Here is a 27,690-nt window from a genome sequence, read left to right on the forward strand (position 1 = left end):
AATCAAGAAAATTGGAATATATTACTCATTCAACAAATATTTATTGAATACCTACTGTATTCCTGGACTCATTCATAGTATTACATAAGTGAAGAGTAACAGACAAAAATACCTGCCCTTGACAAAAATGGGGGCAGATTCTCCAGCACTACTGTCCTGAGCCATAGAGAACTAGAGCGTGACTATACACACTTAACACATGCACACAAGCGTAAAAAACATTTTTCTACATCATCTGAATTTGTTCACGTCCTTTTTTCTTTAAAAAAAAAAAAAAATAACCTGCCATTAGAACCAGTTAACAAATCCACCTTAATTTCCTAGGAACTCTCTTTGAAAAAATATGATTACTTCCAGATAGGTTTATGGATTTTCAGTTTCTTATACCACTTGAAACCCCTCAGTCAGATTGCTTTTCTCCTAACAACTAACTGGTATCACTTGCACTAAGAGTGGAAGTTTTTATTTTAAGGAGGAAAGGTGATGTTGAAGTTTGTACCATTTACTTGGGTCACAGACAGCCTGGCTCTCATGCCTCAAAGAAAAGCATAAAATAAAATGAAGGAGAGACACTAAATGAAGCCAGGGTGCTAAAAACAATGAATGTCCATGCAGAAATATCTAATGGTTTGCTTTAGAAAAGGGAGGTAGTTCTTCTTTTCATCCTGTTTTTCTGTCATTCTCCTGACTCCTTGTTTTGCGGGTCCACAGTTCAGACTTCTACTACTCATTCTGAGGATCCACCATTTCTGTGGTTTCCAAGGGGACACAGGCTCTGAGTTCTAAGCAGCTAAGCTTACTGAACTTTTGGAGTGTAACCTGTTTATAAGTAATTAAATAATAGCTTTAGGGCATTCATGTGCTCATTATAAACTAGTCTAATCTGATCATAAAACAGAGTGCCTCTTAGGCAACTCTTTATTAGCCTAATTGTATTTATGCATACACTTAAAAATTATAATTGTGTCTATGCATAAATTCATTTCTCTAATTCAACAAAACCCATACCATTGCCCTAAGGATGCGACGTATCACTCTGATGGAAATTTAACGCTACTTCACATTTAAAATACAAGTGTTAACATTAAATAATTTCTTATTCCCCAAAAAATTAATTTCTATCTCTTTCTAGTCTCTCACTGAATTTAAATTCTACCTAGTTATTGCACTAGGGCAGAGGTTGAGATATCACTGATAGTTCACACTGAGTTTGTTCAGCCTGTTTTGCATCCATGAAAATAGTTTTTGGTGGTAATGGTTGTGTAATGATGTGTAGAAATTTTACTGGAAATATTTCCCCCAGAATTCTTCAAGTGTTTTCGTATGTGTGACAAACAGTAAGAATTTTGTAGCTATGTTTTTTATTTCAGTGTTTAGTGGCTAAATCATCACTAAATTATGATTTTATTAATAAGTTTCACTATAAAATGGACCATACAGGTGATCGAGGAAACATCTCAACATCTTCTAGACCAGCTTCTACATCAGGAAAATCAGAGCTGTCCTCTAAACACAGCAGATCACTTAAACCTGATGGACATATGAGCCGGACTACTGCTGATCAGAAGAAGCCAAGGGGCACAGACAGTTTATCTGCTAGTGAATCCCTCATCTTAAAATCTGATGCTGCAAAGTTGAGGTCAGATTCCCATAGTAGGTCACTGTCCCCCAACCATAACACCTTGCAGACATTGAAATCTGATGGGAGGATGCCTTCTAGCTCCAGAGCTGAATCCCCAGGACCAGGTTCTCGGTTGTCATCTCCTAAGCCAAAGACTCTCCCAGCCAATAGGTCTAGCCCGTCGGGTGCTAGTTCTCCACGCTCCTCCTCACCACAAGATAAAAATCTACCTCAAAAAAGTACTGCTCCTGTTAAGACAAAACTAGATCCTCCTCGGGAACGTTCCAAATCAGACTCTTACACACTTGATCCAGATACCCTCCGCAAGAAGAAAATGCCCCTCACAGAACCTTTGAGGGGACGGTCAACGTCACCAAAACCAAAATCAGTACCAAAGGATTCTACAGATTCCCCAGGATCTGAAAATAGAGCTCCCTCTCCCCATGTGGTACAGGAAAACCTCCACAGTGAGGTGGTCGAAGTCTGCACCTCAAGTACTTTAAAAACAAATAGTCTAACAGACAGCACCTGCGACGACAGCAGTGAATTTAAGAGTGTGGATGAAGGTTCAAATAAAGTTCATTTTAGCATTGGAAAAGCACCACTGAAAGATGAACAGGAAATGAGAGCATCCCCCAAAATAAGTCGAAAATGTGCTAATAGACACACCAGGCCCAAAAAAGAAAAATCGAGTTTTCTTTTCAAAGGAGATGGATCCAAGCCTTTGGAGCCAGCCAAGCAAGCCATGTCTCCTTCTGTGGCCGAATGTGCCAGAGCTGTGTTTGCTTCCTTCCTCTGGCATGAAGGCATAGTACATGATGCAATGGCTTGTTCTTCTTTCCTCAAGTTTCATCCTGAACTTTCCAAAGAACATGCTCCTATAAGGAGTAGTTTAAATAGCCAACAGCCTACAGAGGAAAAAGAAACCAAGTTAAAAAATAGACATTCATTGGAAATATCATCTGCACTGAATATGTTTAATATTGCACCCCATGGACCAGATATATCTAAGATGGGTAGCATCAACAAAAACAAGGTATTGTCTATGCTTAAGGAACCACCTCTGCATGAAAAATGCGAGGATGGGAAAACAGAGACCACTTTTGAAATGTCCATGCATCACACAATGAAGTCTAAATCTCCTCTTCCCTTAACTTTACAACATTTAGTGGCTTTTTGGGAAGACATCTCTTTGGCTACTATCAAAGCTGCTTCCCAGAATATGATTTTTCCAAGTCCTGGTTCCTGTGCAGTTCTTAAAAAGAAAGAGTGTGAGAAAGAGAATAAGAAGGCCAAAAAGGAAAAAAAGAAAAAAGAAAAGGCAGAAGTGAGGCCCAGGGGTAATTTGTTTGGAGAGATGGCCCAGCTGGCAGTAGGAGGACCAGAGAAAGATACCATCTGTGAACTGTGTGGGGAGTCACATCCGTACCCAGTGACCTATCACATGAGACAAGCTCACCCAGGTAAATGATACTGTTGAATGTATGTATAAGTACTTTTTTCTTTTTTTTTTCTTTTTTTTTTTTTTTTTTTTTTGAGACAGAGTCTCACTCTTTCGCCCAGGCTGGAGTGCAGTGGCCAGATCTCAGCTCACTGCAAGCCCCGCCTCCCGGGTTCACGCCATTCTCCTGCCTCAGCCTCCCGAGTAGCTGGGACTACAGGCGCCCACCACCTCGCCCGGCTAGTTTTTTGTATTTTTTTTTTTTTGGTAGAGACGGAGTTTCACCGTGTTAGCCAGGATGGCCTCGATCTCCTGACCTTGTGATCCGCCCGTCTCGGCCTCCCAAAGTGCTGGGATTACAAGCTTGAGCCACCGCGCCCAGCCAAGTACTTTTTTCTTTACTGAACCGGATCACTTCATTTGAGCTGTTATATGAATTTTGGTAAAGGATAGGGAATTTATAGTATCTTCAAGTACATTATCAGTACAGGGTTTTGCGAAAAACAGGTAAAGAATTTCTAATATTATGATGACCAGGTCATTTAGTGCTATTTCACTTTCATGTAGCATGTTTTAAAAAGTTTTATGTGTTACCCAAAGGGTGTGCCATTAATGAGTCTTTCTCACACAGCAGAAACAATGGCGTGCCTATACACACAGGGCATCTCCTTTGATTTTACTATTTTCCTGTTCAGAATTGCAAATTAAATTAGATTATATTGATTTCTATAGGCTTTTTCCTATGGAAGTGATATTGTTTTATCAGAAGACTGCATTTTCAGTAAATGTATTGATTTCTGTAACATTGACTAATATTCCAAATTCACCTAATACAAATTTGTATTTGTAATTTTTTTCTTTGTCTACATATTATACCTCAAATGTTTTCTGTGACTTCTGAAAATATATCATTGTTAAAGAACTTTTATACTCGTTTTGTCTAATTTTATTGACATAAGTATATCTAAATGTACCTATAGTCTATCTCTCTTTTAATCTGCCTGAATAGAAACTAAGTATCTCTCATATTTGGAGCACCATTTAACTGATTGCTTTTTGATCAAGTAAGCTATTTTTCTGATATAGTTAATAGCCTGAAAAATCAGATATCTATTTCAGTATTTTGCTTTCTTTGAGAAGGTAAATCTGTCATTAATCTATGAGTAATAAGGATCAAACTATTAAGGACACTTGAAGTGTTAAATATTTATTTTTGGTATTGTTTCAAGGTTGTGGCCGATATGCTGGTGGACAAGGTTACAATAGCATTGGGCATTTTTGTGGAGGATGGGCTGGTAACTGTGGTGATGGTGGCGTAGGAGGAAGCACTTGGTATCTGGTATGTGATCGCTGTAGAGAAAAATACCTCCGTGAAAAACAGGCTGCTGCAAGGGAAAAGGTATTTTATTCCATTCGGAGCTATAGTTTTAATGATATGGATACACTTTATAAAAATACATTTTTATGATCTTATTACATCAGGTAATTCCACAGTTGATATAAAAGATCAGCTTTTACAATGGAAGTCATATACAAATTTAATATTTGTACTAAGTCAGCTGCTTTTAATTTTAAAAATTAACTATATATTGGATATTAACTATATATTGGAATAACACTAGATAACCTCTGCTACCTGTTTTTTTGGCTCCTTTGTTTTCCTATTCCATATCTACTCTCTCTTTTCCTTATTCACTCTAGTGGCTAACCTAACTAAAAAATTTCACTGAATACACACACTGAGATGATTTACTTTTTAAAAAAATGAATTATATTTAGATTTAACTAGTTAGGTGTTAAATTTTTCTGAAGAAAGAAAGGAAGTATGGTTTGTATTTAATACAAAATAGCCCAGAATGAATATGAAGTGAATGTTGTTTTTTATAACCTTAGTATTTTAAAATAGCTTTACAAGTGTTTAATAATTTTTATTGGAAACTCAAAATACTTAGCTTAAGAAACTAAAGATTTTAATATAAGTCAGAAAAGATTACTTTGATTTTTTTCTTTGCCAGGTCAAACAATCTAGGAGAAAACCAATGCAAGTCAAGACCCCTCGTACCTTGCCCACCATGGAAGCTCACCAGGTGATTAAAGCCAATGCACTCTTCCTGCTGTCCCTGAGCAGTGCAGCCGAACCGAGCATTCTGTGTTACCATCCTGCAAAGCCATTCCAGTCTCAGTTGCCCAGCGTGAAAGAAGGCATTTCTGAGGATCTTCCTGTGAAAATGCCTTGTCTCTACCTTCAGACATTAGCTAGGTAATAAAATTTTGTTGTTGTTTTTTAATCACCTTTGGATTAACAGTGATTGTTTATTGATATCTAGGGTAGTTCAGTATTTGACCTATACTTTATTAGATATTGTGTACTGTAAAGAAACTTCCAGGCATTTATTTTTTGAGTTGCCTTGACTAACATAATGACTTTATGGTAGTAGGTATTTAAAAAACTATAAAAATGCTTCATCAATTTGCATTGTTATTAATACAAAACATGTTTTAGAAAATAAGACTATAGCTATCTTTTACTCTTTGGTAGGCTGACTTCAGTCTGTTAGTGCGAAATGCTTAAGTAGAAAGAAAGTTGGTGTTTCCTTAGCAGTCTTTTATTTCATAAATTATTCATTCTGTTAGCATTTAAATGAATAGTAACTGGGCACCTACCAGCCTTGTACTAGGCCCTGAATGAATGAATGAATGAATGAATATAACAAAATCCTGGCTTCTATGTACTCATACTGTGATGTCAAGTCAGACATGTCAGTGAAACATTTGAAATGCCATGTGAGGAGTGCTACAATAGAAGTATGTATGTAGGATGCTATTACAGCATAAAAGATGGAGAGTATCTGAATCTTCCCAAGGAAATCAGAAAAGGCTTCCCAGAGGGTCTGACCCTTAGTGGAGTCTTAAAGGATAAATAGAAACCTGTCAGGCAAGTGATGGGAAGAAAGCGATGCCTGGAAGAATAACCCAGGTGAGTAAAGACACAAATGAAATCTCATTACACATTTGAGGAATTGCGGGTTGTTAAAGGACTGACTACTGGAGGAAATGTGTGAAAGTCCGTTCAAAATGATTGGTTCACCCAAGTAATGTCGGGCCCTGTAACCCAGGTTAAGATTGCATTTTATCCCATGAGCAGAGGAAACAGTGGAAGAATTTTAAACAGAGAAATACATGAATTGGTTTGCAATTAAAAGATCACTGTAGAATGTGGAAGCTAATGTGGAGACTAGATAAAAGTGCATTACTAGAGATAGAGAGAAACCTGTTAGTATTCTATTTTCATATATTGGACCTGAATGGTGCAGCCTATACTTTCACACATCATGCACTGACACTTCAAAAGAGCCTTTCATATACCAAAATCAGATTTTTTTCATCAGCTGACAAATGAAGATACCTAGATATTGCCTGCTGACATAGCTTGCCAACCAACAGTTCCATTTTGAAAATTGTCCTCTTTGTATAGCAGAGTTGCGTGGTTTTTAAAATTTTGTGCTTACTATTACAATAAAATGGATAAGCAACAAAAATGAAAATGTGAGACTAAATACATTTGAGATGGAGGTGGAAATCATCAGGTATGCCAAATACAGTAGATCTTTAGTGTGAATCATAGCACTCAGTGGACTTAGGTTAGCAACTATTTATTCATTTTGAAAAGGAAAGAATCAAATTGTAAAACGTGAAAAATGCTCACACAGCATAATTACAGACTTTTTTCTTTTTAGCTCTCTGGGGAATGGGCACCCCCTCCACCCTGAACCACAGAAAATTTCATATATCTAATATTTTTCAAATATGATGTTATATATGTTCCTACCCAAAAAAGTAACTGCCTGTATTTCAGTGGTCTGTGCAAGAAATAATAAGCATGAACCAAGGCAGTGGTGATAGGGAATGAGAAGAGAGAATGGCTCTGAGAGGAAACCTAATATCATGGGCTTGAAAGATGATGATGATAGAGAGCTAAGCCTACTACAACACTGGAAATATTTTAGCTTAAGCACCTGGATGGTTGGTGGGATCATTCACCAAAACACTGGAAGATGGAAAAGTTCTCAAAAGGAAAGAAACTTAGTTCACTTTTGGATTCTAAATGTTTGTGGTACCTGAAATGTTGATGAATACCATTATCAGACTTTTATGTTCACCTACCTACATGTACAATTATTTTAATACTTTACTTTTAACTGTGATTTACATGTGCTGCTTTTCCTGTTATGAAGGAGATTAAAAATGGAGAGGATCTGTATTGCCATCATACGTTAAGTTATTGGGTTTGATTTAATGCAGGCATCATCATGAAAATTTTGTGGGCTATCAAGATGACAACCTATTCCAGGATGAAATGAGATACCTACGTTCAACATCTGTACCTGCCCCATATATATCAGTAACTCCCGATGCAAGTCCTAATGTATTTGAAGAGCCAGAGAGCAATATGAAGTCTATGCCACCAAGGTATTTTAATTCTCTCCTGTTTGTTGAATAGCTAGTGTTTGGTGGAAGAAAGACTTTGAACTAGAAAATAGTCCTTTTCTAGTTGTTGTTTCTAGTTGTTTCTACTTGTTGTTGACAGTGCCTCCTAACTTAGGTATGGTAGTATCAGAGTAAAGAGCTTCTCGAAAAGCTGAATAGAAACGTGTTATAATAATATAATACACAAGAAAATAGAGGCCAGGCGTTGTGGCTCACAACTGTAATCCCAGCACTTTGGGAGGCCAAGGCGGGTTAGATCACCTGAGGTCAGCAGTTCGAGACCAGCCTGACCAACATGGTGAAACCCTGTCTCTACTAAAAATACAAAAGATTAGCCAAGTATGGTGACACACACCTGTAATCCCAGCTACTCAGGAGGCTGAGGCAGGAGAATTGCTTGAACCTGGGAGAGAGAGGTTACAGTGAGCTAAGATCATACCACTGAACTCCAGCTTGAGAAAAAAAAAAGATAGAGTACCACTGAAACTTTTTTAGAGGAGAAATGATGTGATAAAAATGCAAAGGTAGTCTCACAGTGACAATTGAGAAACTGACATATGGATTAAAGAGATATATTTTGTAGGAAAAATAAGTGTGACTTGTTGACTAACTGGATAATGAAAAAGGTAAGTTTAAGATGACATGAAGATTTCAGGCATGAATAACTGTGAACATGGTATCATTGGAAAGGAAGATATTTGCTGAATGAAAAGAGAACGTGCTTATTAAGAGCATGCCACTGTGTTACTACTATACAGCTATAATTATAAACTAATATAATAAATACTTTAATCACAATAGAACATATATATCCAAATGAGGGTGTTTTTTTTTTGTTAAAAATACATACAACTTCTCCCCTCCCCAACTGCGTGGATTACTCGTCAGAATTTCTTTGAAGCTGCTCTTGACATTTTCTCCAGAGTGCAGTGCAACCTTTTATATCTTTAAAAGTAATAAAGTATTTCTGAAGGACATACACTGTTTAAAAGAGAAACCATTTTGATGCTAGTCTGACAAGTGTGATTCTCATTGGGTTATTATTACCCCTTAGGATCAAAATTCAGGAGGCTGAGGCAAGAGGATGACTTGAGCCTAGGATTTTCAGGTTACAGTGAGCTATGATTGTGTCGCTGCACTTCAGCCTAGGTGACAGAGCAAGACTCCGTCTGTTTAAAAAAAAAAAAATTGATGGATAAATGAATTCATTAAATCAGTGGTTCTCAACTGGGGGCGCTATTTGCCTTCCTGTTAACATCTGGCAATGTTTGGAAATAACTTTGTTTGTGACAACTGGGCTAGTTGAGTGGGCATCCTAGTGATTTGAGGCCAGGGATATTGCTAACCATCCTACAGGAGGCAAGACAGCCTCCATAACAAAGAATTACCTGTCCCAGGGTAGCCATTCAATTAAAGATGTCATCTTTGCTTTCTTCTTTGGATTTTCTTGTGTTGCTTGAATTCTTTCACAAGCATTATTATTTTTTTGTAAAAAAAAAAAAGAAAGTCACTTTTTAAATTTGTGTAATGTTTTCTTTAAGTTAGTAGAAAACTTCCTCTGAAAACAGAGCAAATGTCTGTGCTTTATAGTAACACCATATGTGAAGTGAATTAAGCTAATGTTTCCCTGTCTTCTAGTCATTCTAGAACCAAACAACCTATACTAACACCCAGGGACATTTACTGCCAATCAGTTACGTACAATGTTTATAGTCTATTCAAACAAGAATGTACATAAGCTTAGAGAAGTGGTGAGTAAAGAAAACACCCAGGCAGTTAGCCATCCATTGGAAAATAGACAATTTTACCAAGGGACACAGGATTTCAAACCTGGCTTGAATGGTGGAAAAAACTCCAGAACCAAAGGTGAGCAAAAATATTCCAATTTGAATTGAGGTGACAGAGAAAGGAGCTCACGAAAAGAAGAGTTTCTAAATTTGTTTTAGAGAAATAAGAAAGAGAAGGGATTTCTCTTTTTTTTTATAAAATGTGTCAATAAAGGAAATTATATAGCTCTCTTAATAACTTTTTAAGTATTTTTAAATGTTGCTTGAATAAATAGAAAAGCTGTTAGTTTACTTAAGCCTGAATAAAACCATTAAGTTCTTTTATAGAGTATAAATACAGCACTGGTGCCAAAGATCAGTTTGTTACCTCTCATGACACCTTGATGCAGCCATCCTCCAAGGGCTTTGGGCAATATTTCCCAAGAGTGAGAAACCTCACAGAGCACTGAAGACACCAAAAGAAAACTTTGGAACCAAAATTTTGCTTCCTATTTTATTAGGTTTTCATGTGTACATATCCGTTTTCTATTTGGTGCACTTACGATTGTATCTGCCTGTTTTTCCTGAATATTACAACACATGAATTCCACCCCAGTGCTTTTGATTCTAAAAGGAGCTTGGAAGCCTTTCTTCTTTTTCATTTAAAATGCAAAGTAGATTTAAGAAAACCACAAGTTTTAAGGTACAGTGCTGAAATCGGTCCAAATGTTACTGCTTTTGAAAAGATCGAATTATGATTCAGAGAGAGATTGTCAATTTGGCTTTGATTTTGTTTCTCCACATGAAATCTTGAGTCACATATTTTGCATCATTGTAAGTATAGTTACATTTCATTTAGCTCTTCTGAGTTTGTATCTGTTGTACTGTTCCATCTACAGTTTAGAAACCAGTCCCATAACTGATACTGATCTTGCAAAGAGAACTGTCTTCCAAAGGTCATACTCAGTTGTTGCTTCCGAGTATGATAAACAACACTCCATTTTACCTGCACGAGTTAAAGCCATTCCTAGAAGAAGAGTTAACAGTGGAGACACTGGTAAGTATGAGGATAAAAAAGAATATTGAGTGATCTGACTACTACAAATAAAAAAGAAAATGGTTTTATTTGAAATTATATATTTTTAAAATTTAATTTTTGAAGGAAAAGGCATGGGATAATTTCTAACGTGTGATTGACATCCCCTCTGTGTGACACAGCTATAAATCTGCATCTCTAAATTTTGCATCTCAGTTGAAGGGAAATCTGGAGATCATTCAGTGATTGTTCAAGAATAAATTGACCTTTACAATCTTACTTGTAAGCCAAATGTTACAGCCATTATCCCTTCCACTAAACTTGTGGACTGGGAGTTCCAGTGATGTACACATTCACAGTTATCTCACCACCCCAATAGAAGCTTATAACTCTTGCAGCTGCCATCATTCTAAGTAGATATTAAAATTTTGGGAATATAAATAGCCCTTAATCAGTTAAAAAAAAAAAAAAAAAAAGAAGAAGAAGAAGAGTTACATGATCTGGACCAGTTGGTATCAACAGTCCCAAATTGGGGTGGGGATTCTACCTCAAGAATAATTGAAGAAACCCAAGAACAGGATAATATAGTGATAAATTGTCAGAGAGATCACTTGCTAAAATGAAGATTTGTCCTAAAAATGATAGTCAGATGATTAAGTATCTTATTGAAGACTTTTAAGAAAAACATTATTGAAAATTGCCCAGCAATTTATAGGTTCATTCAACAAATATTTTTGACCTCCTATTGAGAAGTGTTTCTTACAAAGCCATCTTTTAGAAAGTGATGCAGATGAGATGTAGATTTCATTTAGAATATAAATCACTTAGCTTTTAGAGTGTTTTAGAAAATGTGAACTTTAGATTCAGCTCTGGATTCAAAACCCACCTCTACAACTTAATGGCTATATGACTTTCAGAGAGTAACATATTTAATCTTTCTGAACCTTGGTTTCTTACTCAGTAAAAGTTGAAATTGTTATGATTTGTGTCATGTGCAAAAAACCAATAACAAAGGCTCTAAAGTGAATATGCTAGATATTATCTTAAATATATATGCACTGCCTATGAAAATTAATAATTTTCTTTTTCTTTAATAGAAGTTGGTTCTTCCCTTTTGAGACATCCGTCTCCTGAGCTTTCTCGGCTAATCTCAGCCCACAGCTCTCTTTCTAAAGGAGAACGAAATTTCCAGTGGCCAGTTTTAGCTTTTGTTATACAACATCATGATCTAGAAGGTCTTGAAATAGCAATGAAACAGGCCCTAAGAAAATCTGCTTGTCGAGTTTTTGCTATGGAGGTATGAAGACATTAATGAAATTACTGATTCCTTGATCATACAAACCATGTGATGATTCTATTTAATGATGCCACTTTTTTACCAACAGAAATTGTGTGAAATTAAAAGGCATTAGCCAATTAAAAGTATCAAGTGTTCATATAAAAATTAGACTCTAAACTTTATGAATATAAATGAATTTAGAATTTCATATTTCAGCACACTAAGGAAATTTATTTCTGTATTGCTTTATTATTTGAATCTTGAGATTATCTTTTTTAAAAGCTTTTATACACTCAGAATGTCTTTTTATTAGAATGAAATGACAGAGTAATCATGGAAAGAAGATAAGGAGTAGGGCTTTTGAGTTATAAGTGAACCAGTAATAACTTCTCTGGGCCTTTGGCCTCTAGAAATAATAGGATTACTGTATATTACAGGCCTGTATATAGTAAATCTTTATTTTTATCAAAGGTGATAAATAACTTACCACTTCATGGATGGGAATTATATGAATATATTTAAGTAAATGGTTGCTTCCATAGAGCTTGACATACGCTTTGTGTTCATCCAGATGCAAGTTGGAAAAAATGTGCTGGAATAAATTAATATTAAAAAGAATTTTCAAAGTAAAAAGTGGTTTGAAAAAGTGTTTTGGTATTGTATTTTAGAAATTATTTTTCCTATTTTTTTTAATTAAAACCCCAAATTATTAACTGTTTCAAGTTCCGTGTGCTTTCAGTGAAATAAAGGTCAGATTTTCAAGGAACCAAGCATAGTATCCCATGATTGTAATCCTAACACTTTGGGAGGCCAAGGAGGGAGGATCACTTGAGCACCAAGAGTTTGAGACCAGCCTGGGCAACATCGTGAGACCTCATTTCTACAAAAAAAAAGTTTTAAAATCAGCTGGGTGTGGTGGTGCGCACCTATAGTCCCAGCTACTTGGGAGGCTGAGGTGGGAGGATCATTTGTGCCTGGGTGCTTGAGGCTGCAGTGAGCCCTGATCACCCCACTGTACTCCAACCTGAGTGACAGAGCAAGACACTGTCTCTTAAAAAGTAAAACAAATAGTAAAACTATAAGGTATTACTTTTTTTAATTAAAAAAGATTTTCTAGTATCTTTCTTTGAAGCCTTAATCCATGGAGGTACTTTATTTCTGAGTACTTTTTAATTCATGTATTTTATTCTTGAACTCATTTAACCGTCGTTTCTTCAGGCTTTCAACTGGCTTCTGTGTAATGTCATCCAAACCACTTCTCTCCATGATATTCTGTGGCATTTTGTGGCATCACTGACTCCTGCACCAGTGGAACCAGAGGAAGAAGAGGATGAAGAAAATAAAACAAACAAAGAAAGTTCAGAACAAGTAAATGAGATTTTTATTTATTTTGATTGTGCATATTTTTGTAGAAACTGGTAGTATACCTTCAAATAGTCCAATAATTTGCACAAAATCATTCGCAGATCTAACTTGAGCAAAAAGAATATTTTAGTGCTATGGGCAAAGTATTAACAATGAGACCTGGATTTTATAGAAGGCAGCCTATATAATGGACCGAGCATTGAACTAGGGCACTAGGAGCCTGAGTTCAACCTCATTTCTACCCTGTTGTAGTTGTATGACTTGTAGGCCTTGGTTTCCATGTCTGTAAAATGAAAGAGTAATCTAGGTGGCATTTATCGTATTCCCAGCCACTCTGAAATTATGTGAATGGCATTTTAGGATAATTTCCAAGCATATCAAGCAGCATTATCATAGTCAAATTCTTAAAACTCACAAGGAAACAAGATACCATGAGCAAGAACTAGCAAAAACAATAGGCAGCAGAAATAGACCCTCAACAGTGGTTGTAATTATTTGTGTAAATGTAGAATAATGTGTTAATATGCTTAAAGAAATAAAAGAGAAACTTTAAAATATGAGAAGAAATTGTAAGAAGGAATATAATGATGAATTTGATAAAGAACTAAAGAAAATGTAAATATTAATCTAAGTATAATTGATATTTTAAAGAATTAGTTTTGAGATTTTATAGCATGTCAGTGAAAAAATTGATTAAATATAAGAGAATGACTGATTTGATAAAGAACAAAAGAAAATATGTAAAAATTAAGTATAATTGATATTTTTTTAAAAAATCAGTTTTGACATTTTATAGCATGTCAGCGAAGAAATTGGTTAAATGTAAGAGACCTGCAGAAATTATCTAGACTTCAACACAGAAAAAGTAAATAAAAAATACAAGTTGCTAAGAGCAATGAAGGGCAAAATGATGTATAACACTTACCTACTTGGAGTTTCAGAAGGAGAAAACAGAATGGAAGAGAGACAGTATTTAAGAGTTAATACTTGAGAATTTCCCAGAATTGATTACAGATAACAACCCATTTCAAGAAGCCCAGTAAACCCCAAGCAGAATAAATACAAATCATGGTGGGCAAATTATAGTGAATTACCTGAACACCAAAAACAAAGAAAGAGATCTTTTAAGCAGCCGCAGGAAAAAATAATAGCTTTCAAAAGAGGGACAGTGAGAATAATTGCTTAATTTTCGGTAGCAACATTACAAGTTTGTTTGTTTAAATACTGAGTTTGTTTAAAAGGCTGTCAGTTGGCTTTTTTCAACATGCTGAAAGAAAATGCTTGTTAACCCAGTTGAGGGGTCTTTGAAGAACAAGACCAAAGACATTTCCAGAATAAAAACTGAAAAAAAATGGCCAGGGAGTGTCAATGAAGAGAAAAGAAAGTGTAAATATGAGTTAAAAAAACATTGACTATGTAAAAAGTAATGATATGTCATGGTGATCTACAAAATGATAAAAGATCAATCCTGGATATGTATCTACCTAATACTGTAACCTTAAAAAAAATAACAATTGACAGACTGCAAGAAAGAATAGGACAGTCTGCAGTTACAATGTGAGATTATCATATACCTAGGTGTAACAGCTATCTGTTCCTGCATAACCACCCCAAAACTCACCGGACTAAAACAGTTGTTTATTTGCTCACAGTCTGTGGGTTGGCAATTGCAGCAAGGCTCCACTGAGAGGAATGGCCCTTTCCGGTTTTGGTTACATAGTGTGCTTCAAGTGGTACCCCCGAGCTCTTTTATCCTCCAGGATGCTGGCCTAGGTTTGTTCAAATGCCAGAAGCATTCAAGAAAGAGAGCGCAGAAGCTGCAAAGCCAAAATGGCCAAGACTAAACTCAAAAACCATGCTTCTGCCACCTTCCGTTAGCGCGTATAATTCACAAGGCTGGTCAAATTCAAAGACTAAGAAATAAACTCCACCTGTTGATGGGAAGAGTGACAGAGAATTTGTGGCGGTTTTGTGCGTAGTACCATAACCTTCTCTTTAGTACTGGATAGGTCAGGCAGAGAAAAAGAATCAAAAAGTACACAGATTTGAGTGATTGACAGCCTTGATAGAATATACAAAACATTGCATATAGTTGTTTACATTCTTTTCAGGTACACACAAATGTCTATGGAAATTGACTGTTTACTGGACATATGAAACAAGTTTCAACAAACTTTAAATAATTGGTTTTCTTCCTACCATGTCCTCAGTCTTTATTGCTAGTATATAAGAATTAGATAACAAAACAATAAGAAAAATATTGAAATGATGGAAATTAAGAAACGCTTCCAAATGAGTTGCATCAAAGAATATTATAACAGAAAATATTTTAAATGGAATGGCAATAATAGTACATCTCAAAACTTGTTGTTTGGCAGAGTTCTAGTTATAGTTATGATGGAACAGCCAGTGTCAGGATTAGTTCTTATAGTAAACAACAAAAAGCTGGGCAATATATTTAAAACAATTGTTCATAGGCTCTGAGCGGTGACCAGTACAGGGCTATAATCCTTGAGAGAAGAAAAGTGCATGAAGTGAGCCCCACAATCGGGAAAAGAGCCCAGCAGAGTATGTCGGTTGGGTTGGCAGAGATCAAAGTTTAGGGCTGTAACTTTGGGATGTGGGAAGCACAGCACCAGTGGTATAGAGCTGCAGAAAGGGAGTCTAAAATTTTTGCATAAAAATATCGCTGCGGTCCTGGCCACTCTTAGACTAGGCATGCAATTTCTCTGGAAGACCTAGCAGTGGAAATGAATCATAAACTGAGAACTGAACAGATTCTTAGCTTCAGAGCTGCCTTCTGAAGTTTTAGTCCAACCAGAGGTGGGGTGTATGAATACTCCTGGCATGCACCTGAAACCCCAGAAAGATCATGCCCAAGGAATACACACCATGCCTTAGGAGTAAGGACAGTGCCTAAAATCAAGGGCAAAACTGAAATAAACCCAGTCTAACAAAGTCGAATGCCAGGTCTTGGTGGAATCTAGATGGCCTGCTATCTCCCTGTAAGAACAAAACTACATTCTTTAGAAGAAGATAATGTAAACCAGAACTTCTGTATCAGTAATCAATAGATACACAAAGAAGGAGGTAAAAAGCAACCATCTTTTAATTAGTTCAGTGACAGAGTTTAAAACATTTGATGGGCTTACATTGGTAGCAAGATGGAAGAGCAAACATTCTTTGCTGTGGAGCAGCAGCTTCTTAAAGAATGGTTTGGTAAGATCTATCAAAATTCACATTAAAAATCATTCAGTAATTCCGCTTTCATGAAGTTCTTCGTATATATGCATGTGTGAAAAGACAAATATACAAGTTGATTCTTTGCAGAATGTTATATAAAAACAAAAGATTGGAAACAGCCTAAATGGCTGTTCTGAAATGGACTGAAATCAGAATACTATGCAGTAGGATAATATATGTTACATACATATCTAATAAGTAAAAATCTCAAAGATAAATTATTGTTAAAAGAGCACAGATCAGTTTGTTTAGAGTGCTGCCATTTGTATAAATGAACAATGTTTATAGACAGTCCAAGAAACTGGTAATAGAAATTGCCAGTGGGAGGGCACCTAGGTGACTAGGCTTTAAAGACAGAGAGATTTTTTATGGTATTTTTTTATACCTCTTGAATATTTTATTATTATGTATGTTACCTACTCAAAATGATAAAAAGTTATTCCATAGTTAATATTATTAATGGAGCCATCTGAGGGTTTGAATGAGAAATGAAATTCAACACCTGCTTCTCTTTCCTAGCTGTGGTCCATCTGCCCAGAACTTTTTTTTCTAATTCACATAAAAATGCTATATGAGTTAGTGGCCACCCCAACTTTTAAACATATGTTATTTTTTATACATAAACATACACACAAAACATACCAACATATATGTGTGTGTATATATATACATGTATATGTATATGCACACACACTACACATACACTTGCATACACATATGGATTCACCCTACAGGTAGATTTGTGAGTACACTAGAATCGATACATTTATTCATTTGCATGCTGATTTTACTTGTAACTAAACTTACAGCTTTTTTCCCTAAAATAATACAAACATAATTAGTTAAAATTACTGTACGTTCTGGGTACAATTTGGTTTTGTTGTTTATATTTGTGTTACACGACCAATTTTTAAGTATACATAAGAGTCTTTTGTGAAGAAGATTCCTTCCAGCACACTCACTGATAAACTTGTTTCAATTTCTGCCTTAGGAGAAAGATACAAGAGTATGTGAACATCCACTCTCGGACATAGTGATTGCCGGGGAAGCTGCTCATCCTTTACCACACACCTTTCACCGCTTGCTGCAGACCATCTCAGACCTCATGATGTCTCTCCCCAGTGGCAGTTCATTACAGCAAATGGCCCTGAGGTAATTTTGTATCCACATATCCTAGGTACATTGGACAAGAGATTTTATGGAATATTCAAAGTATGAAATGCTTCCAAAAAAAGCTCTTTAAATAGTAAGATAGAATCCCTACATTATATAGGTGGTGCCTCCCTCCTTACAGTCATAATTTTTAGAATGGTCCTTCCTCTTAGTTAACACTTGTTTGCCCTTCTGTAAAATGTGGCTAATGTACTTCTTAGTGCCTTAAATTATCACTGTAACAATCTCCCTCACTTTCCCCACTCTCCTACCTCAGATCACTTAAAGGTTCTGAAAAGAGAGAGGGAAAGTGAAATCTCAAAAGCAAAAACCAAAATAGAGTTTTGACTTGAAAAGAATCTTAGGAAAAACAGCCCGTTTATATGCTGCGAATCCTGAAAGCACCTTAAGGAGCATCACAGATGCTCAACAGATTCCAATTTCAATTTGAAATGTGTTTAGCATTGCTTTTACACTGTGAACCTTGTTACTAGATTCACATACTGGACTCACACTTATAAATAAATTCTCCTAACTAATGTGTGCAAGAAATAGATTGATGGAATGATTGGGCTTCCCATGTTTCTAATGATAAGACCAGTGGAAGAGGGATTTCTCTTTGTCCTCCTCACAAGATTTTTGAAATACAAGATACATTATACCCTGATGAATTAGTATGGCATTGTAAGATTCATGAATTTGAGGGGTCGTGACAGTTGGTGTAACACTTGTTTACACAACAGATTCATTACCCTTTTTACTTCTGTAGCCTTGATCTTCATCTATCTAATTTTTTTATATTTAAAATGGGTCAACTTTCCTTAGAATTTACCTTGTTCCAAAGAAGTTACCTTTATTTCTCAAAAACAAAAATAAGAGGAATGATTTTCTTCCCTGAATTTTTAAAATTTCTATATTTTACTAGAACATTAAAATTTCTTGAGCTATTAGCTACAGAGTACTCATCTAAGAGTTCCTTAGATATTCCTGGAAAATAATTGTTTCATATATTGCTTATATATCACCTTTTTAGGTGCTGGAGTCTCAAATTCAAGCAGTCTGATCACCAGTTCCTTCATCAGAGCAACGTCTTTCATCACATTAACAATATTTTGTCAAAATCAGATGATGGTGATAGTGAAGAGAGTTTTAGCATCAGTATACAATCTGGCTTTGAAGCTATGAGTCAGGTCAGTCATTTCACAGTTATTATCCTGGTTGTCTTGTTAGTTAATAATACATCGAAGGAGAAACTGTAAGTTATTTATAGTCAATTTGATCCTGTCTTCCATTATGTTTTATCCTATATCTGTTTGTTTTATCATCATGGAAGATTTGCTTTTAAGTATCATAAATACTTGTATTTATTTGTTTCTGATAGGAATTATGCATAGTAATGTGCTTAAAGGACTTAACCAGCATTGTTGACATAAAAACTTCAAGCCGACCTGCCATGATTGGCAGCTTGACAGACGGCTCCACAGAAACCTTTTGGGAATCAGGAGATGAAGATAAAAACAAAACTAAGAACATCACCATCAACTGTGTAAAAGGAATCAATGCCCGCTATGTGTCTGTTCACGTGGACAATTCTCGAGATCTTGGGGTAAGAAAGCAAACGTGATTTACGACTCTTTATCTCTTTTCAGACCTTTAGTATTCATACACTCTCATTTCTGAATTTAGCAACAAGCTTTATCATCTGGAATTTTACCAACCAAACATCATTGCTATAATCCCCAAATCTTAAGTCTAAAAACAAATTAATATGATTGGGAGCACTGTGGAATTCCATTTCTGAAAAGAGATCTGGTCACAAATATACCATGGCTACAGCTAAGCAAAATGAAAGTCTGCTCTACAATTTTCTGCTCTCATGCCCTTGGGTTAAGATTTTCCTGTGACCTGCAGGTCCTCCCCTTAAACTCTGCTGAGCAGTTCTCCCGAGGTCTCTCAAACTCAGCAGAGAAATTCTAAGTAACTCCTCTAAAAAATTATTCTTTCCCTCTGCTGGGTTCTTTTTTGTATTACTCTGGTGGCACCTAATAATCATCTTTGACCTATAGTGTAATGAGCTTTTTTTTTTTTTTTTTTGAGATGGAGTCTCCGTCTGTCACCCAGGCTGAAGTGCAGTGGCGCAATCTTGGCTCACTGCAACCTCCGCCTCCAGGTTCGCGCGATTCTCCTGCTTCAGCCTCCTGAGTAGCTGGGATTACAGGCACACACCACCATGCTTGGCTAATTTTTATATTTTGTTTGTTTTGAGACGGAGTCTCGCTCTGTCGCCCAGGCTGGAGTGCGGTGGCACGATCTCGGCTCACTGCAAGCTCTGCCTTCCGTGTTCACATCATTCTCCTGCCTCAGCCTCCCAAGTAGCTGGGACTACAGGCGCCCACTACCATGCCTAGCTAATTTTTTGTATTTTTAGTAGAGATGGGGTTTCACCGTGTTAGGATGGTCTCAATCTCCTGACCTCGTGATGCACCCACCTCGGCCTCCCAAAGTGCTGGGATTACAGGCGTGAGCCACCATGCCCGGCCTAATTTTTGTATTTTTAGTAGAGACAGGGTTTCACCATGTTGTCCAGGCTGGTCTCGAACCCCTGGCCTCAAGTGATCTGCCCACCTCGACCTCCCAAAGTACTAGGATTGCAGGTGTGAACCACTGCACCCAGTCTATCTTTAAGTGTCTACTTCTTTGCCACAGTCCTCATGAAATAAAAAATAAGTTTCAGACTGTCCCAAATAATCATAATTTATATTCTCTTTAGCCTAGTTCGTCCACATGTTTCAACTGAGTTAAATATTCTTTTATAAAAGGCACTAAACAAGAAAAAAGAGTCCTATTTACTTGAGTGTTAACAACCAAGAAAGAAATAGCACTAACTGCCAGACTGCCTTTCTTCCACCTCATTTAGAATTTTTTTCCTCAGAATGGATGTGGCTTGCTAGCAGATACAGTAGTAATGGCTCCCTTGAACCATTGCCTGGCTCCTTCTGTGTCATTTGAGTATTTCCTTTCTCAGGAAGAGCCACAGTGATAGGATTGGGTCTCAGATAACCTGGATGCAGGCCAGTCTGCAATCAGAGCAACCTCCAACTCTTGTACATCAGCGCAGGTTCTATTCCTCCCTGGTATTGAATAAGTAAAAGAGGCTTAGCTAATATAATGTGAGCTATTTCCTCCTCAGACCCAAGAATTTCACCTGGTGTAACTGCTTTATCTTACTGGAAAGTCAAGTGTAACAAAGTAAAACATTTTTGTGGCTAGAACTCAGTGTTCAGTGCAAAGCTATCTTTGGCTCATGGTACATTTTAAGCCAGGACATACTCTCCCTCAGAACAATGATTGCAATCAATTTAACATTTCCGTCTTTTCTAAGAGGAAATAATCATAACAGTATTCATTTTCAAAATCCCCAGCATGTAAGCTGACATCTACTTTCCTTTTAAGAGACTTCCTCTGTGTTACAGGTTGAGCATTCCAAATCTGAAAATCCAAAATGCTACAGAATCTGAAACTTTTCGAACACAGATGTGACACTTAAAGAAAATGCATATTGGAGCATTTCTGGTTTTAGATATTCAGATTTGGGATGCCCAGCCAGTAAGTATAATGCAAATACAGTATTTCAAAATCCTAAAAAAAACCCTAATCCAAAACACTTCTAGTCCCAAATATTTATAATAAAGGATACTCAACCTGTACTTATGTTTTCCTTGAGTTATATACCTCCGTGTTCCCCAACCTGCCTACCACAGAGCCTTGTACACAGCATTTGTTGATTTGAATTTGAATTGTATCAGCCTACAGCACTCATATTATACAACTCTCCAAGGAATTAATCTATTTCTTGATGTGCTTTGCATAAAACTTATTCAGCCTTAAGATGTTTGGCACTAGTATGAACATGTATTGACCTTGTACTGTTTGACATTTATTTTGTGTATTAATGTTGCCTTCCCTAGTTTGGCAAGTGTCTTGGGGGATAAAACCTCCTCTTGTATATCCTATTTCAAAACTGTAAGGAAGTCTGGGTACATTGTGACACTCATGCATATTTGTTCTTCCCTCTTTATACTTCCAAAAGTAATGAGAATATAGCAACAAGTGTCTGACATAAGTGACAAGCAGATTTGTTGAAAGGCTTCATGAGAATGGAATCTGAATATTTACTTTGAATGAGGAGAGGGAATGTCAAGCTATGAGAGAGCACATGGAGAGAGGCTGAAATGTGCAATTTAAGATGGAGTTTGTGAGAAAAGACTAAAGTTGTAGGAACCATGGTTAGTTGGAGGGGTGGGGTGGGGTCAATCATGAAGGATCATAAGAGACCGGCAGAAGATGTGGTATTGATGTGGTATTGGCAGGTCATGAGAAACCATTGTAAGTTCTGAAGCAGGAATATAGCATAATAACTGTGTGTGTGTGTGTGTGTGTGTATATAATTGTATATATAAATATACCATTGTGAATTGTCTATTTCAGAATAAAGTTACCTCAATGACCTTCTTAAGTGGCAAAGCAGTAGAAGATTTGTGCAGAATAAAGCAGGTAATTAAAATTCTGTCATAAAGGTTTTGCTACCTAGAGAGAAATTTCTTCTTCTCAGCCTTCACTACTGAATTCCACCTTTGGCACACAACCAAGGTATTATAGGGAATGATCTATTTACAGAACACTAAATTGACAAGTGGTCCATACGTAGGAATAGTAGCCACCATCCGTGTGCTAGACATCTCACCTATTGTCCTAAATGTTCCCCAGTCATGAGCAATTATATTGTACCTACAGTCTGCCATACCCCACTCCCCAACAAAGACTCAAGGTATCTTAAAATTTATCACAGATCCCATTCACACTTAAATCCTTAATTCACCTATACTTTAGTTAAAACAGGTTATTGTCCTCTGGCCTGAATAATCTGTCTGTTATAACACTTATAACAATGCAGCTATATCCAAGTTGCAAGTCAGTTTCAACCAACTCTAGAAACAAGTTTTATCTGGGCATGTGTCTGAGACTGTGCTCAAGCTCCCTTACTTGTGTTAGTAAAACGTTGTCACAATTGTTCCTCGCTGGCTACTTTATCTCACAAAAAGTTGACCAATTGCTTGCTTGCTTGCTTGTTTTCAAATCACATTGAAGGAATGAATTAAGATTTTGGACTAAACATATAATAAATGTTGTTTAAATTGTTAAAGAATTTGGGAAAAAAATCCTATTCAATGAGATTGTGTTTGTTTATACTTAATACCCCTTTTAGAAAGTTGACATTATTAATTAAAATAATATCAACTTAATGTCTATGTAAATCACATAGAAATTCCCAGGTCATTTCTTGGTTATTAAATGCCATAAGAACAGTTTTTATTTTATGAAGGGAATAGTGTCAAAAACTCTTTCACAGTATATTAACATTTAATCCTTGAAAAAAAAAGTCATATTCTCAATGGAAATTAGTGAAATAAGGAATCACAAGTGTGAAGTTATATATTATATAATTTTTGTTCAAAAGTAAAACATATTAAGTAACTGCACATTAAAAGTCCTGTATCTTTAAATGGTTCTTTAATGTGAGGATGCACAAAAAAAGAACCTTTTTCTGATCTTGTAATGTTTCTGCTTACAGACAATACAGGTAAAGCACAGTCATATAAATTATTTGTAATTATTTCACTCATATAACTTTGCTTGGAAGCCATATGGTAGTCAGGCCTGGATTTTAATTCTCAATTCCACCTTTTACTGAAAATCCCTTAACCTGTGTTAACCTTAGTTTCTTCATCTGTATATAGCTACTATAAATAATATCACTTATCTTCATCAGGTTGAAATAAAATAATCAGTGTGAAATAACCTTTACTCTGTACACTTCTTTGTTATTTGAGCTTGCTGATATCAATGTTAACTCTAGCACAGTGATAAAAGTGATCCAGCTGAAGCAGATTCCTGCCTCTTTTCTGCTCAACCAGGTTGATCTGGATTCCAGGCACATTGGCTGGGTAACAAGTGAACTTCCAGGAGGAGATAATCACATCATCAAAATTGAATTAAAAGGCCCAGAAAATACACTCAGAGTTCGACAAGTCAAAGTCCTCGGCTGGAAAGATGGTGAAAGCACAAAAATAGCTGGCCAAATTTCAGCCAGTGTGGCCCAGCAGAGGAACTGTGAAGCTGAGACTCTGCGAGTATTCAGACTGATTACGTCTCAAGTGAGTGTCCTTACAACATATTCTAGCACGGGATAATTGATGTAATATATTTTAAGAGTGTAATAAAATGTCTTGTGAAACTTGTTAGAGAAAATTCTGGCTACAAATGTTGCCCATTTTTTCTTTTCATAGCCCTGAACACCTGAGTTTCATGCTGCATTTGTAATTAAGAAAAGTAGTGGTGTAAATTAGCAACAGTAGTATATTATAAAACCTGTGGAATCAGCTGATGAGTCCTCTGGCTATTATAGTGTTAATGCCTGTCATTAATTCCTTCTCACATGCGTATCTTCATCAGGTATTTGGAAAGCTCATCTCTGGAGATGCTGAACCTACACCAGAACAAGAGGAAAAAGCACTATTGTCATCACCTGAAGGAGAAGAAAAAGTATACAATGTATTTATTTGTATTCTAAAGATATTTATTTCCCTTTTTTATTCTTTTTTTCAGTGAAATAATTCATGTATTGTATATTTTGATGGATATGTAATAATAATTTTATGCAGTTCGTATTTTTTCTTAGAAGATGAAGGAACTATCTAAAAGAAATTCATTATTCATGTATAATCTAGCTAGTATTTTAAGTAACGGCAAATTTGCTTTATGCCTTGGGTTTTTGTGTTCATTTGTTAGCATTTGTAAAATTAACTTAATCATTTCTGTGCTATACCCCATCAATTATCTTCTTGCTCCTCCATTGTCCCTGTCCTTCACAGTTCAGCTCAAAAGTACTGTCTTCTTCATGAACTTTTTTATGATTTATCTTCTTCTTGAAACTTGTTTATGATTTCCCCAAACAAAAGCAGTTTTCTCTCTGCTGAAGTTCATAATTGTATGTCTCTTCTTCATTTTTCTCTTATGTTTATCTACATGGATGCTTTACCTCTTCTACTGAACCATAGCTTCTTAAAGACCAAGTCCATGCCTAATTTGTCTTGTATCCATCATGGTACAATCACACATATGTTCAGTAAATTTTTATTAGAATAACTACTCTTTATTACTACTCTTGAAATTTCTTCTAAAAATAAAGTTGCTTTACTTCTTCGGTCCTCACTAAAACACTATACCTAAGACTTTCGTACCTTATCCATTTCCAAAAAGAGAAGTCAATTCTGACTAGTCTCAATATTCTAGTGTCTTTAAATGCTGCAAATAGTCACCTTGGCAGCCCTTTGAAAGATAAATTTCAAGGATTTCCCTTGTCTCATCCTGTGTTTCCTAATACAGTAGTAGCTAAATCATTGCCCTATTTTTGTTTGAGGTCTGAAAAAATAAGATTTCTTAAATGCTGGTAACTTCTTTCAGCATCTTTTGGAGATCTCATTTGAATGACTACAAGACTGTGTACCCATTAAATCAATTGAATTTTAGCAAATGTCAACTCTGTACTAAACAATTGTGAGAATGGCAAGCCCCCAAAAAGCCTGCATTCTGTTCTTGGTTATGAACCCTCTGCATTCCCCTCACCCCCCAAAAAGAAATCAACAAAGATGCTACATAGTATATAAGCAAGTTATTAAATGTGCAAAAAAATTGCAGATGACATAGGCTTTCAGAGTACCTTGCGATCATTGTGCCTTGGAGTGATCAGAGAAGGTTTCTTAGGGGATGTTGGACTTGAGTTAGATCTGAAAGAGAATGAAGGGATTTGAATGAGATTAGTAGAGAGAATGGGAGCAAGGACTGATCGGAAAGACTCGCCTAACAGTAGGAGAGTGTAAGTTGAGGAGGTAAGGCTGAATAGGAAAGGTTATACTGTCACTTGGGTGCCCATGAAATAACATGATTTTTAAGATAATCTTTTTTTTAAGTTAGATTATTAAAGCATAATTTACATACAGAAATTCCTCATTTTAAACTGTATCATTCAATGAATTTTTACTCGTGTACACTAATGAAATCATTATCACAATCAAGTTTGTTTTGCTTTGTTTTGCTTGAGACAGGGTCTCTCTCTGTGACCCAGGATGGAATGCAGTGGTGTGATCATGGCTCACTGCAACCTCAACCTCCCAGGCTCAATGGATCCTCCTGCCTCAGCCTCCCAAGTAGCTGAAATTACAGGTGCACGTCACCGTGCCCAGCTGATTTTAATATATTTGTAGAGACATGGTTTTGCCATGTTGCCCAGGCTGGTCTCAAGCTCCTGGGCTCAAGCAGCCTGCCAGCATTGGCCTCCCAAAGTGCTGAGATCACAGATATGAGCCACCATGCCCAGCCCACAACCAAGCTTTAAAACACATCACTCCCCAAATTTCTCTCATGTTCCTCGCAGGCAATCCCCCAACCTCACACTTAGAACCTAGCAACTACCGAACTATATTCTGTCAATGGTATGTTGCCTTTTCCTGGATATTATATAAATGGAACCACACAGAATTTAGCCTTTTTGTCTTGTTTCTTTTCACTGTAGTGTAATGCTTTTGAGATTTATCCATGTTGTAGCATGTATCCATGGTTCATTCTTTTGGTTGCTGAGGAGTTTTCCATTATATGAATTTGCCATAATTTGTTTACCCTTTCATTTTTTGATGGATATTTGGGTTGTTTCTGCTCTCTGGCTACTATTAGTAAAGCTGCTGTGAACACTTACATACAGATCTTTGCAGGTCTTTTACCAATTATGTGTTTTCAAATATTTTCTCCTAGTCTGTGGCTTGTCTTTCAGAGAGCAGAAGTTTTCAATTTTGATAAAGTCCAGTTTTTCTGGGTTTTTTGATTCATGATTTTTGTGTGTGGTCTAGAACCCAAGGTCACACAGATATTCTCTTCTTTTCCTTTAGAAATGTTATAGTTTTAGTTATTTTGTTTAGAACTGTATACATTTTAATTTTTATGAACCCTCTGCATTCCCTGTGAACCCTCTGTGCAGGAGTTTAGGTTTATCTTTTGCATATAGATGTTCAATTATTCTACTACGATTCATTGAGAAGACTATCATTTATCAATAGTGAATTTACCATAAATGCGTAGATCTGTTTCTGGACTTTATTTTGCTCCATTGATCCATCAAACTGTCTTAATTACTATAGCTTTATAAAAAGTCGATATCAGGTTCTAACTTTGTTCTTTATCTAAGTTATTTTGGCTACTCTAGATCTCTTGCATTTCCATATAAAGCTTAGAATCAGCTCGTCCGTTTCATTTTTTAAAAAAAAGGATGGAATTTTGACGGGAATTAACACCAAATTGATAATTTAGGGAGAATCGCCATGTCAATAATATTGAGTCTTTGTATCTGTGAACATGATATATATCAGGGTTTTTTTTACCTCTTTTTAAAGTTTCTCTCAGCAGTGTTTTGTAATTCAGTGTACACATCTTGTACATATTTTATTAAATTTATTCCTAAACATTTAACGTTTGTAAAGCTATCATAAATGGTATTTTTTATTTCACTTTCCAATTGTTCATTTCTAGTATATAAAAATAGAATTGACTTTGTATATTAGATTTCTACCCTGTGATCTTAAATTACTTACTAATTTCAGAAACTTTTTATAGATTCTTTGGGGTTTCCTCAGATAATCCTGTAGTCTTCAATAAATTTGAGTTTTTTCCTTTCTAAACTCTATGACTTAAATTTCTTTTCTTATATTACCGTGTTATTGCTTTGATTAAGCCCTTAAGCGCCATGTTGAATAGAAGTAGTGAGAACAGATAGCTCTGACTTGGTCTGGATCTTGAGAGTATAAACCATTCGTTATTAAATGTGATGTGAACTATAGATTTTTGGGGGGGTAAATGTTTTTAATAAGATTGAAGAATGTTTTCTTCTATTCCTAGTTTGCTGAGAATTTCTATCAGAATGGATTTTTTTTTTTTAAGAGACCTGATCTTACTCTGTCATCCAGACAAGAGCACAGTGGCACCTTTATGTGTTTCTCTTTCTCGATTTGTTTTATTCAGTAAGATAATCCATATATTGCTATGTATTTTAGTCAACATGTGATATTAGCTTATATACAGTTCATTTTCCTTAAATGAACAAAAAAACTAGGTGATGGTAGCTACATGACATAGTGCTTCTTTTAGAGGTAATAAAAAGGCCGTAATATTGACTGATGATAGTTGCACATA

General features: G+C 36.0%; 1 protein-coding gene across 17 annotated transcripts in view; it reads left to right on the forward strand.

Annotated features, from left to right (window-relative positions):
• Window positions 1-27,690, forward strand: part of MYCBP2 (MYC binding protein 2) — a 299,211-nt gene that overhangs the window by 241,753 nt on the left and 29,768 nt on the right. For 15 of the 17 annotated variants that reach the window (XM_033177503.1, XM_033177496.1, XM_033177499.1 and 12 more), the window contains 13 exons: window positions 1,441-3,084; window positions 4,292-4,461; window positions 5,078-5,322; window positions 7,365-7,532; window positions 10,216-10,373; window positions 11,450-11,649; window positions 12,850-12,999; window positions 17,231-17,391; window positions 18,425-18,581; window positions 18,773-18,997; window positions 21,880-21,945; window positions 23,367-23,606; window positions 23,905-24,003. In XM_033177503.1, coding sequence (XP_033033394.1) covers window positions 1,441-3,084; window positions 4,292-4,461; window positions 5,078-5,322; window positions 7,365-7,532; window positions 10,216-10,373; window positions 11,450-11,649; window positions 12,850-12,999; window positions 17,231-17,391; window positions 18,425-18,581; window positions 18,773-18,997; window positions 21,880-21,945; window positions 23,367-23,606; window positions 23,905-24,003 — 3,683 coding nt within the window. The remainder of the gene's footprint in view (window positions 1-1,440; window positions 3,085-4,291; window positions 4,462-5,077; window positions 5,323-7,364; window positions 7,533-10,215; window positions 10,374-11,449; window positions 11,650-12,849; window positions 13,000-17,230; window positions 17,392-18,424; window positions 18,582-18,772; window positions 18,998-21,879; window positions 21,946-23,366; window positions 23,607-23,904; window positions 24,004-27,690) is intronic. The other 2 variants (XM_033177513.1, XM_033177498.1) reach the window with 1 other exon arrangement.

This window comes from Trachypithecus francoisi, unplaced genomic scaffold, assembly GCF_009764315.1.
Source record: "Trachypithecus francoisi isolate TF-2019V2 unplaced genomic scaffold, Tfra_2.0 Lachesis_group18, whole genome shotgun sequence".
Classification (NCBI taxonomy): domain Eukaryota; kingdom Metazoa; phylum Chordata; class Mammalia; order Primates; family Cercopithecidae; genus Trachypithecus; species Trachypithecus francoisi.